The 12,568-nt window shown below is 45.5% G+C and overlaps 1 protein-coding gene across 7 annotated transcripts in view; it reads left to right on the top strand.

Annotated features, from left to right (window-relative positions):
* TASOR2 (transcription activation suppressor family member 2) overlaps positions 1 to 11,249 on the top strand; it is a 64,564-nt gene extending 53,315 nt beyond the window's left edge. For all 7 annotated transcript variants that reach the window (XM_065921375.1, XM_065921374.1, XM_065921377.1 and 4 more), the window contains 7 exons: positions 102 to 531; positions 1,112 to 4,867; positions 7,157 to 7,282; positions 8,019 to 8,172; positions 8,984 to 9,089; positions 9,532 to 9,713; positions 10,080 to 11,249. In XM_065921375.1, the coding sequence (XP_065777447.1) occupies positions 102 to 531; positions 1,112 to 4,867; positions 7,157 to 7,282; positions 8,019 to 8,172; positions 8,984 to 9,089; positions 9,532 to 9,713; positions 10,080 to 10,198 (4,873 nt within the window). In that variant the 3' untranslated portion in view covers positions 10,199 to 11,249. The remainder of the gene's footprint in view (positions 1 to 101; positions 532 to 1,111; positions 4,868 to 7,156; positions 7,283 to 8,018; positions 8,173 to 8,983; positions 9,090 to 9,531; positions 9,714 to 10,079) is intronic.
* Positions 11,250 to 12,568: the final 1,319 nt, after the last annotated feature.

Here is a 12,568-nt window from a genome sequence, read left to right as displayed (position 1 = left end):
AAAACTAAGGTTAATAATGAAGGCACTTGCTTTATGATATGACAGTCATCTAAAAGAGCCATCTTCAATGATTTTCATTTGTTTCTTCTTTAAACCCTCAGGCCCTGGAATACTGATTTACCGGATAACGTGGAAGAGGTGAAGCTTCTGCTGCATATGTGGGTGGCTCTGTTCTACAGCAGACAGAACAAAGTTGTGCGGTCATCCCGGAAAGTCGTAGAACACAGCAACCCAGCAAAATACGTGTCCATAAATAGCACACTAGAGTCATTTGAGTTTGGTGAAATTGAGGAGCCCTCCAGGGTAGAGAGGTACTCCGTAGATCCTCTGCTGGAGGCCAGCGAGGCTCCCAGAGGCTGTGCAGCTGAGGTGTCCTGCCCTGGCTCCAACCCTGTCCGTCCTTTCACAAAGTCGCCTCCTGTGAGAGGCCTGGAGCTCTGGGTGCAGAATGAACAGAAAGAAATTTTTGCAACAGTGGGTCACCAGGAAAGCCCAGAAAGCCAGAATTTCATCTGTTCTTATAATAACGAGGTCAGTAAAGCTGAGTACTAAAAATGCTGTATAACTTTTGAAGAAATTTTTTTGTACATAAAATCACTTTCAAAACAAGGTATTGATTTCTTTTAGGAAAGTGGATTCTCTGTGTAGAGAATTATAAGGCAAAAAACTTTAAGTTTTCAAACTCCATGTTGTGTGCTATTGGAGCTTACCTACCACCCTGATTGAAGAAATGAAAGTAGGAAAAAAAATCATAAGGGTCAGATGATTTAGGAGCCATCCATAATTATGTAGCTTTTTAGTAGTATGATTTGGGGCCAATTACTTATTCTCTCTGAGCTGAATAATACTTATTATGTCTTACCTAGAATAGTGTTTATTGGAGCCCTTGTGTGTGTGTGTGTTTAAAAAAAAAATCTCTCTCTCGGGTGTATTTTAAGCCTATGTAAAAAGAGAGGGATTTGCTTGATTTCCACCTGGTGAAGATTCAAAAGGACAGAGCTAGTTAAAATCGTTGTCTGTTCTTCACATATGTAAATTCTTTTTTAAAAACTATGTATTTTAGAATCTTGGGTTTTTTTTAAATTTATTTCTTTTGCTTCAATCATTTCAGATAATTAGGGGGAAAGCTGAGCAAGAGACATCAGGTAAACTGGAGACTTCCAATCTTGTGCCTCCTAGCATTGGAAGCAGTCAAGCTAATGGACCTTCTGTTCCTGGTGAAGATAAAACCTTTGAGCCTCTTGATAACACACAAGTGACCTCTTATAATGATACTGCCCCACAAACCACATTTGCCAACAAGACTTATGATGAGATCAGCAGTCCATCAATGATTTGTCAGAAGTCTGTGTATAGCACCCTTGAGAGCAAAGTTGATATTTTTCATTCACAAAGGGAAACAGAAGCAGATGCTCTGCAGGGCCTTATCCAGTGTAGCAGCCCCATAAACAAAGAATGTCAGCCGTTGTTGGAGGGGAAGAGTGATATGGGATACGTGATGATTAATCTGGAACCAGTCACGCTCACTTTGGAAAAAAGTGCCTATGTGTCAGTACAGACAGAAGCTGTCAACAGAGCTGACAAACCTACAGCCTTTAACGTGGAGTTGACTAAACAGGTGTCACCTGCTGCAAGCCTTAGACATCCCGTGTCCACATTTGAAAAGTCACAGATGCAGGCCCTTGGGGACAACCCCTCACTGGCAGTGTCAGGACAAAAGGGCACTCAGTACCTCCATGCCTCATCAGTGTGTAGAGAGACACTTGCTGAAGAAACATGTTCCTTACAGAAGGGACAGGCTATGGCAGGCTCACTTTCACCATCTGATAATCCCATGGTAACGGAAGCGTTACCATTGGCTAAAAGTTCAAATTACTCGTTACCCAGAGGAGAAATGAAACTCTCTCAAGAATTCCTTCTCCCAACACAGAATCTCTTGAGCATCTCTTCGGAAGAAATAATAGAGCCGTCCCAGGTTGAGGTAGTTCCATCGTCAGCCTCTGCCCCCTTGGGAAAAAAGGATTCCCTTAACTACATTGCATCAATAAAGAATACTCTGTGTGGCTCTTCAGAACTAAAGAAGGACAAGAGTGGTCTAAACGGTGAAAATATTAGTTTTCAGTCATTTAATTCCACATTTACCAAAGAAGCAGGCCTGTCTGTGAATAGAGAGGAGGTCAGCCTCAAGGTATCAGAGGAGGATTCCAACCTTGACCTCACTCTCACCCTATCACCACCCATGAGTCCTAGGGAAGAAGCGCCCATTGGTGAAGTGGAGCAACTGCAGGAGGCCCCGCTACCCCGTGTAGGCCCTCAGGAGATGGCAGAGGAAATATTTGTGCCCGAAGAGGCTCCTTCCATAGAAAACAGAGACGTGAACTCTGCTGCTAACACATGTGTGAAACCAGCAGAAAACAAAGAGGGAAAAGGTGGTGATTTACAGACAGTGGCTTTCATACTTTCTAAAGAAACATGTACCCTGGAGGTTGCGGAGGAAGTTCACCTTGCCTCTGACTTCCCGTTCAGTTCCTTGATTGAAGAAGTGTCACCAGCTTCCAGCCCTGATCCCCAGGCACCAGTGGAAGAAGCACCACCAGCTCAGGCCACATCTCCACGTGGTCTGAAACACTGTGATGCGCTCGGTGAGAAAAGCGCCAGGCTCTCCAAGGTCGAGTCAGGAGATTTGGCCATAACAGAAAAGGAAAGTTCTCTTGTTGCTGCCACCTGTCCAATGGAACAGGATAACTCAGCTCAGGTACAGCAGATGCAATTTTCTGCTGAAATGCCTCTACGATTACAGAACCACGCAGGAAAAAAAGGTAGATTCTTAATCCTTCCTGGTGACATCACTCAGGAAACTGGCCCGAGTAAATGTGGGGAGGGCTTCTCTCTCTCAGGAAAGAGGCCAGACTGCGATGCCATGGTAACCCAGCCTGCCTGCACTGTCACGTACGGAGGTTCTCTAGAAAACCTGGTATCGTCAGGACACCCACTGCAGCCCACGGGTGTGGAGACCTGCAGCCCCCACCCACATCATCGTGTCCTGGAGACCAGTGAGCCTTTCATTCCTGCAGAGATCCCTGAAAACAAGTCTTCCGCTGACATGTATGTTTCTACAGCCACACCAGGTGCTGTGGTGACCAGCACTCAGAGCCTTCCTGAAGATGTCTTGAGCAGTGATGTGAAAACACACGAATGCTGTTACATCCTGGTTAAGTCCTTGCGCTCCGACCCGGTTGCTGGAGCGGAGGGTGCACAGACCCACGGGCACCCAGAGCTCCCCAAGCCTACGCTCCCCTTGGACGGGCCCACCGCAGCCCACAGCGCAGGCCCCAGCAACACGGAAACAGGGTTACCGACCCAGGAAGTCCCTATCATCAGGATGACCCATCTGCTCGACAGTGAGGATAGTGGAGCCGAGTTACAGGGAAGAGCCGTGGATCCTGGAGGTGCTGGCCCCCAACTGCTCGCCACCTCTCCACAAGGCAGACAGGAGCAGGCCTGCCCGCTGCAGGAGGGGTCCCCATGTGCAGTGTGGGATCTGCTCCGTGGTGGACTTCTCCCCACGTATCTGCAGACTGATGCTCACCTGGGTACCACAGCCCGTGGCGAGAGTGCCGGTCCAGAGACCCCTGCGTCCTTTGCTCCCCGATCTGGCGCACCTCCCGCTGGTGGGGTCTCTGAAGAGCAGTTTCAAGGTGGGAGTGTGGGCGAGGCAGGCACAGGCGGAGGCATGGGTGTGGGCGTGCTCTCTGACATCTACTATGAATCCCTTTCTGGAGACTCAGATCAGGACTCTCTGGGTGAGTATGGACACCCCAGATATAACACAGAAGAGTCCTGTGCTTCACAATATGGCCACACCAGGAAAAGAGAAGGTGCATCCAAAGACAGTTACGACTCTTTCCTGAGCCTAAACACCAGTGATCACAACTGGGGCTACACAAGCCAGGTTCCAGGGCTGGAGACCAGCATTCCTCCCAGAAGTCGGCTGGATGGTCTAAAGAAGGAAGCTACGTATGTGCCCTGTTACGTTCAAATCCGAGATGTCTGTGGGGTCCCCAGGAGCTATGCCAACTTCACTGTGACCAGAAAGCTCAGAGACACCCAAAGAACCCTGCACGACTTGAGGCGGCGCCCCACCGGCACTGCCCCGTGCGGCTTGCTCAGCTCCTGGGCGGATGCCTGGCAAGGGGCAGATGACCTCACCCAGAACACTTTAGACCTGGAGCACCTGCGTTTTGCACACAAACTGAAACAAATTGTGAAGATGGGAGCCGCTCGGCACTCTGCCCTTTTGCCCGGCGCCTTTCCAAAGGAGCCCCCAGCCCAGGTCACTACCGGGGCTTTCCCTGGGACCCCAATGCCCACATGCCCGGGGCTGCCTCCCGCCTCCCGAAGCAGGAGTCCTCTCCTGGTGACGATCGTGCATCAGATGCCCAACCATGTGGACTGCCCCTCTTCCTGGAAGAAGAGGTGTGGCCACAGTAGAAATCACCTCACAAACTCAGACCGGAATCAGACAGCTTCCTTCCACCTCCACAAGCTGAAATACAACAACAGTACATTGAAAGACTCGCGCAACGACATCGCTGTTATTCTCAGCGAATATGCTGAGTTCAACAAGGTGATGCTGAGCAGCCGCCAGGTGGTCCAGGACACGGAGCCGCCTGTGGCTTTGGAAGCGGCCGTGCCCCGCGAGCTGTGTGTCTGTGGCCCACAGCCTGCCTCCTATGAGGACCTGGTGGCCGACCTGTGCTCCAGCCTGCGCATCAAGCTGGAGCGAGTGGTGAGGGAGGCATGTTCTAGCACCTTCCTCTTCCACCTCGTGGAGACAGAAGACAAGTCCTTCTTTGTAAGAACAAAGGTAAGATGCCAGATTTTTCTCGTTTTTATTACTATGATTGCAGGTCCAAGTTTTTGTTTTTATTTTTTAAATAATACAGCACTCTCAGCTTCAGAAAGCCACAGTGTGGTGTTTCACCTTCTCAGCTCAGTCCTTCCCTGTCCCCGAGGCCGCCACAGAGCAGGGCAAGGTCCTATGTGCCTGCCTCCTGCGCGTCCTCCCCGTCAGCCTGGTCAGTCAGTGTGGGCGTGTCACAGTCACTGAGCACCTCTGGGCCTGAGGAGGCTCCCCAAAGGGTAGAGAGGACCTCCCAGAGCGTAGTGGTCACCATCAGGTCAAAGGATCACACAGCAGCACTGAGACAGCCACCCTAGGCCCCTGGAAGGCGCTGAGAAGTGCTTCTGAACAAGCAGCCGCGCTATAGAGAACGTCTCCCCACGGCCAACGCCTGGAGGGTGGCTGAGTGAGAGAGAGTAGCCTCACGAAGCTCCCCAGGTGGCTGAGCCAGAAACAGTGTCCTGGGAGACGCTGATGGCTCCAATTTTGTATCATTTAAATATGATTTCAAAGTACTTATTTTTTCCAAATTTGTGAAATCCGATCTTCTGTCTAACTGGTATTTTTCCTGACCAACCAAGGCTCCTTTTGCTGTCTATGGTTTTTCACAGATGGCTGCCAGATGTGGTCTCCTCAACCCCCATCATTGCTCCCATTTCCACACCATTTGGGGAAGCAGTTTTGTTGAAAAACAGAGTGTGAAATGGCCTTCAGTCTTTTTTAGAAGGTGTTTTGCCTCCAAAAGTAATCTGGAAATAACTTTTTTTTAACTTTGAATTAGAGTTGATTTTCTTTGGTTGAGTGCATAGCTGTACCTTGACATGTGCTGACATGAGTCAGGGCCAAGTCCCTGTTCTGCCACAGTGAGGAGAACACTTGCTTTCTTCTTGCTTCCCTCTCAAAAGTAGCAGTGAAAGATCTTGGTTCTTATGTCCTCAGCAGAGCACAAGTGATGCTGGTTTCCATTCGGGAGCAACTGGAAGAATGTTAGTTTATTTATAGCAGGAATACTTCTAGATAACACACTTGTGTCAACAGTGACTGTATTGTTTCATGGTAATATTTTGTCACATGACCACTACTTACAACAGAAAATGACAAATTGTGTGTTATTCAAGTGAGCAAGTGGACATGTTGTAAAATACATTAGCAAATACAGTGTAATCAGGAGCAGTGTTTGTAGCTCAGAAAGCTCTCCTGGAAAATTCGTCTGTCCCAGAGCATCAATGGGGTGTCAGGCCCCGTTTACTCGTGAAGTGATGGATGATATTAGCTACTTAGATATTTTAGTGAGCTCTTTATTAAAAGAAATCTCATCTGTAGGATATTTTTGAAAATACATTGCCATACTTTTTTTCATTTTACTTTTAGATTTTTATTGGTGTATAGTTGATTTACCTGGAGGGAGGGCATGGCAACCCACTCCAGTATCCTTGCCTGGAGAATCCCATGAACAGAGGAGCCTGGCGGGCTACAGTCCATCAGGTCGCAAAGAGTTGGACACAACTGAGAAACTTAGCACGTGGTTGATTTACAGTGTTGTATTAGCATCACCATACATTTTGAATAAAGAACTGAAAGTCAAAATTCAGGTTGACTTGAGATCCAAGGGAGACTGACCAAAGTAACATTTTATTTTTATAAAAGAAATAACAAATAATGGACAGTGTTACTGGCAACCCTCCAGAATCCTCCAGACAGAAACAGCATCAAAATCAGAGAACAAGGTTGAGGAACTTCTTTAACTACACGAGCTTATCCTCCCAACAAAACTTACTTCAGAGCCATTCTGTGGGATACAGCCGTGCCCCTCACCCCCGGTAACCAGACCCAGTGTAACCCCAACCCCTCCCACACGCCAGAGCCTACACTGTCCAAGTGTCTGCCAGCTTCTCCAGCATCTGCCCTTGCTAGTGATACTCAGAGCAGTGCACAGGCATCAGGGCTGGTCAAAGTCCTGGAAACACTGACTGAGGCGGCAGTTTTAAAGTAAATATCTTCATCCCTGGGGTGACTCCCTTCAGAAGGAGTATGTGTGTTTGATGTTTCCGAAGAATCAGCCTTTGATATGGACATAAAAGATTCATTATAAAGTGCTCATCTAGTAGTAAAGACAAACTGCCATTTAAGCGCCTTATTAGGACATAATTTAGTAATTAAGATGTGCTTTCTTATATATCTTCTGTCAGCAGTTTTGTAACAGTTCTGTGCAAGTATCCTTTCTTAAATAATAGCTATCTGCAAATCTTTCAGAATATCCTGAGGAAAGGAGGTCACACAGAAATCGAACCTCAGCATTTCTGTCAAGTATTTCACCGAGAGAAAGGTGCACTCTTAGTCATCATCAGAAATGAAGATATAGCATCCCACCTGCATCAGGTAGGTTTGGAGGTCACTTTCTTACAGAGAAATGTATTCGGAGCATTTTTTATGTTATTCTGAAATTAGCCTCATCACTGCCTTTTTATTTAGGGGAGAGGTTAAAACCCGATACTGTTGAATCTAAGTGGGAAGATAATGGGTTTGAGATACCATGCTGCTGATACTAATGTTGTCATTTACTAAGGTATTCATCAGGCAAATTATGTCTCCAAGTTAAGAACATCTTTACAGTAACTAAGGGAGAATGTCAATGAAGAGAGACTGATTTTCCACCTGAAATATAAATCTGCACCTCTGGATATCTAACAGAAACAAGTCTTGCTTTAAAAGGACTTGTGGGAAAAAAATAAATAAATAAAAGGACTTGTGAAAATTTTCTTAACTCTTCGTTACCATGGTTACCTATTAACTGAATAAAAGTAATTGTGCCAGGTCGAGCCCCTTTTGGGGACAAGCATAGTCCTGCATGAGGACGCAGTAACTGAACCCACAGCAGACTCCGCACTGAGCTGGAGACAGTGGTGAGCCTGCCACCTGCTGATACACTTCCCAAACCTCAGGTGTCCCAAACTCCATCCCCCCACCTCTGGAGTTGAGACCACTGTGTAATTAATGGGTCAGTCGTCAGGGTTAAAGATATTTCCAGCTGTTCTTGAGTCCGGACGCCCTTGGGTAAAAGTGGCAGAAGTGACCACATGAGTCTGTCTTCACTGGGAACCCTCTTATGTTACAGATCCCTTCTCTGCTGAAGCTGAAGCACTTTCCCAGGGTCGTCTTTGCCGGAGTCGACAGCCCTGAAGATGTCCTCAATGACACCTACCAAGAGCTGCTTCGGACAGGAGGCTTTGTGGTATCAGATGACAAACTACTAGAGACTTTAACGTTAGGTGAGTCTCTTATTTTCCTTTCTTATATAGTCAAATCAGTTTCTCCTTGCCCAGTGACCCAAATATTTCATCAAATAGAAATTATCAACTTAGAATAACGTCAGTCACCATATACTGAGGGCTTAATTTCTGCCATATGCCGTGCGCTTAACATCTTTTGCATTAACCAGTTACCTCCCCCACCAGACCACTCAGTAATGCAGCTAAACTATTCCTATGCATTAGAGATTGTTATATTCAATTTCTCCCTTTGGCAAATCGTCAACTACATATTTATTTAGAATGAGCCCTTTTCCCTCCATATCTGTTGCCATCAACGCTCCCATCTTGTCAATACCAGAGAAATCTAAAAACCACTACTCAGTCTGCTCAGTTACCTCCTTGAACACTTGTATCTGCTTTCTCTTGGAGCACTGACTGACAGAAGGATGTCAGAGCACAGGGCAGCACTTTATATACAGTCAAAGTCTTTGCAGCTCTGATGGAACATGAGAACTAAATATGGATACCACTTCTGCACTGAACCTTAACTTAGATCATCAATGTTGCAAATATTTATAGATTCTCTGTTACGAAGCCTGATGCAGCAGGACCCACTTCTCCATGTCCATGGTCTGTATGAGTGCAGCCCTTCCTCTACTCCTCCCCTGCAGCAGCATGAGTGGGCAGGGCTGGGTTGAGAAGCCTGCCCTGTGAAAGAGGGGGCAGTGATGGTGAACACACAAGCACGGGGCCTTATTTCTTACAGGTGAATCACTGGGCCAGCAATCCTAAAACACATCTTCTCTTGTTAAACTTGTTCTATCTCTAGTTCAACTGAAGGAAATTGTCAAAATCCTAGAAAAACTAAATGGAAATGGAAGATGGAAGTGGTTGCTTCATTACAGGGAAAATAAAAAGCTAAAGGAAGATGTGAGGTAAGACCTTCATGGAAGGTGAGGCCTGGGGCGGGTGGTGAACCACTGAGTTCACCTGGAAGTGCTCCCTGAGCTCTGGACCAGCATCGGTCAAGTGCTGCCACAGGGTCATAGACTTGCACAAGATCTTGAGGGGAAAATGGCTGAGCACGGAGGTTGGGGAAAGGTGTGTACTTAGTAGAGGAACCAAGGGAGCAGACCTAAGAGTCAGCGCTGCCAGGGAGGGGCAGAGCCCTCACAGGGCTTCGTTACCAGAGCACTTCAGAGGGGAGGTGAGGAAGGTTCAAGATGAGGAGCAAGTGGAGACCAGATGAAAGGGGAAGGAGTATGACTGACTACAGTGAAGACAAAAAGTCTAGAAATAAAACTGAAAATTAAGATACAGGAAAATAAAACCTTTCACAAACTTAGACTAATCTAAATTTAACATTGTATTTTTCAGAGTGGATTCAATTGCACATAAAAAGAACTTAATATTGAAATCGTATCAGAGTGCAAACATCATTGAGCTGCTTCACTATCACCAGTGTGACTCTCGACCATCAACCAAAGCTGAGCATCTGAAATGTCTGGTAAACCTGCAGGTTCAGCACATCCACGCCAGGTTTGCCGTCTTCCTGACAGGTAATTCACAGCCTTAGTGCTACCTAATTGTCATCAGCCAGGCAATGGCCTTCCAGGTGGAGTCACCGGCAGCCTGAACACACCACACACTACTGCTGGGGCGAGTAGAGCAGATTTTATTTCCTTAGATAAAGGTCTATTAAGTGAAACCATCTACGGTTTTAAAGACTTAAGGAATGAAGGCCCATCAATGGTTTTAGCATCCCATCCCCGAGGCAAGATGACCCCAAAGTTTCCAACTTTGTTCTTCATTTGATACAGGCTCCTTCTTCCACTCCCATGTAGTTTTTATAAAAGGGATTCTGCTACTTTAAAAGCTGTATACACATTAATGAATTGTTCACCAAGTTATTTTTCTTTTTACAGAAAAGCCTGAGGTCTCCAGAGAAGTCTTTGAAAATAGTGGCATCCTTGTGACAGATGTAAATGACTTTATTGAAAATATACAGAAAGTAGCAGCTCCATTTCGGAGTAGCTACTGGTAAGAACACTTCCCAAACACTCCCATGTGAGCCGGAATTGACAGGGGTAGATACTGATATCTGTGTCTATAAGAAACCAGTTGCTCAGAAACTGTTTTGTATGTTACATATCATGCTGTAAACTTAAAGTGTTTATTTAGGGGTGAAATTGCTGCTGGTTTGGCATAAAGGGGACTTTCTCAAGCATCACTAATGAATAACTACTTTCTAAATGATGAACATTTTCACTTGCAGACAGAAGATAATGTAACCTAGACTCCTGGATATCTTCCCTAGTAGATAGACAGCATCCTACTTATGGAACAGTTCTTGGTTATTTTGTTTTAAAGACAGAATTATCAATTTTGTATTTATCCAGGTGGCTCAACTGCAGCTTACCTAGACATTGACGATGCCAACAACAAATTAGTATTTTCCCTTTTCTTTGAAAATCTTTGAAATCTCAAATCAGTGTTTTGCAACCTGGGGAAATGTTTTCCTTCATGTTTTACACGTTGCTAGAACGACTTTGTTCACAGCAGCACTGTACTTATTCATTAGCTTTGGACTGCAGTGTTCAATATTATTTTCATTTTGAACAGAATGCTTTCAAAGCTATTAATTGAACTTAACATTAAAAATAAGAATTTTACAAGTGTACTGAATTGTAGCAAAAAATACACCTATACACCAGTAGCTCTGTTTTTGCATGTTAGTGTCAAAAATGCATCTGTAATGCATGTGACAGTCTGTTTTAAAGGTTTCACCACATACAATCTTAAGTGGTTATGTTTCCTGTTAGTCATGCTACACTACATGAAATTAATAGTTTTTTCCTAAATGGTACAAATTTATGAACTGTCACTTTTCACTTACTCAGTTTATGTAAATACTGCACTACAAAATGAATCCTCTGAGGAAAAAATAATCTTTTATTTATATTAGAAATAATTTCTACAATAATCTTTAAAACTCAAAACAAAGCAAAAAACATTTGTATGATACATAGTATCTATTTGGAACAAAGATTTTTGTAACTAATTTTTTTTTTTTTAATAAAGACAACTAAAAATCATTCAACTGCTTCTGCAATGACTTTATAGTAAAAAATGTTAGGGAAGATTTTATAGCAGTTTAAATTTTTTAGGCCACTTAGAATAAGCTGCTTCCAGAGGAAGGCTCCCACTTACCTCACTGTGGCCTCACTCCTTTGGCCTCATCCCCACAGACCTGCCTGGTGCTCCCCTATCCCAGGTGTAGCTGGCCGGAGCAACAGGATCCAGCAGAGGACAGCTCGGGACCGCCCCCCCACCCCCAGGCCTGCCTTCTTGGGGTCACGATAGGCCAGTCCCTTAGGAAGTCCTTTACCTGCTTGATATCCTGCCCCCACTAAACCCAACGTGCTAATAACTTCACTTGTTGTCTTCCTAGGAGGAGGAATAAGATCGAATTTTAACTGTGTTTACCCTAGCTCTTACTTAGAAACCCAACCAGTTAATTTTTACCCCAGGGACAAGAATCTAGTAAGAGAATCATAACTGAATTAGGTACCCTGAATTAATCAGAAGTCACTACAGAAAAGGAGAGCATGTGCCCAACACACCTGCCACCTGCCCAGCGTGGCACCTGCCCTGCCACCACCTCTGCTGAAGAGAGCGAGCAGCCCACAGGCACCTGCCAGGCCATCTGTCCTGTGACTGAGGGCTGAGTCAGGCCGAGAGGGTGAGCACCCAAGGCTGAGCTCTGGTACAGCTTCGCCCTCAGCAACCCTGTACCCACGGGCCTGGCACCAACATATTACTGTTCAATAAATATGCTGAATGCAGAACATGAAGACATGCTGGTGCTCTCTGTCTTATCACTAGGTTGGCGGGCACTTCTGCTGCATTAACAGTTCGGTGTGAATTACTGTGTGACAAGGGGGTGGCCTGTAGGAACTTTAGATAACACTCTTTAGAGAGGGCAGAGGTTTCAACTGGGGTGACTGGGGATGTCATCCAAGGAGGTGCAAACCGTGTGCAGGACAAGCCCCGAAAAAGTGGGCAGTGTGAGACAGAAACTGAGCTAAAGTAACCACCTGGGTAATCTAAGTTGTTATTACCCTAAATCCTTTAACAGAGCAGAGCACCTACCTTAGTCTGTGTCCTTCAGACTCATCTGTAAGAATCAACACTCAGACTGAGAGAACAGTCACAATGTCCTCATTCCTCTAATATAGTAACAGCATAGAGGCTCGAACTATCCAGAGGAAAAGGGGTACCATTGAAACTATGTGCAGCTACAATCTGAAATAAATGGAAGTATTAAAGCACCTACTCCACTTGGCAGGGTCCGTTACTCTCTCACGGAAAAGTCTGTTTCTAAACCACTACTTGGGATTCCCAGGAGGGTTTA

Source organism: Muntiacus reevesi, chromosome 2, assembly GCF_963930625.1.
Source record: "Muntiacus reevesi chromosome 2, mMunRee1.1, whole genome shotgun sequence".
Classification (NCBI taxonomy): Eukaryota; Metazoa; Chordata; class Mammalia; order Artiodactyla; family Cervidae; genus Muntiacus; species Muntiacus reevesi.
Note: the sequence above shows the minus strand (reverse complement) of the source record. Positions and strands in the feature narration are given on the sequence as shown.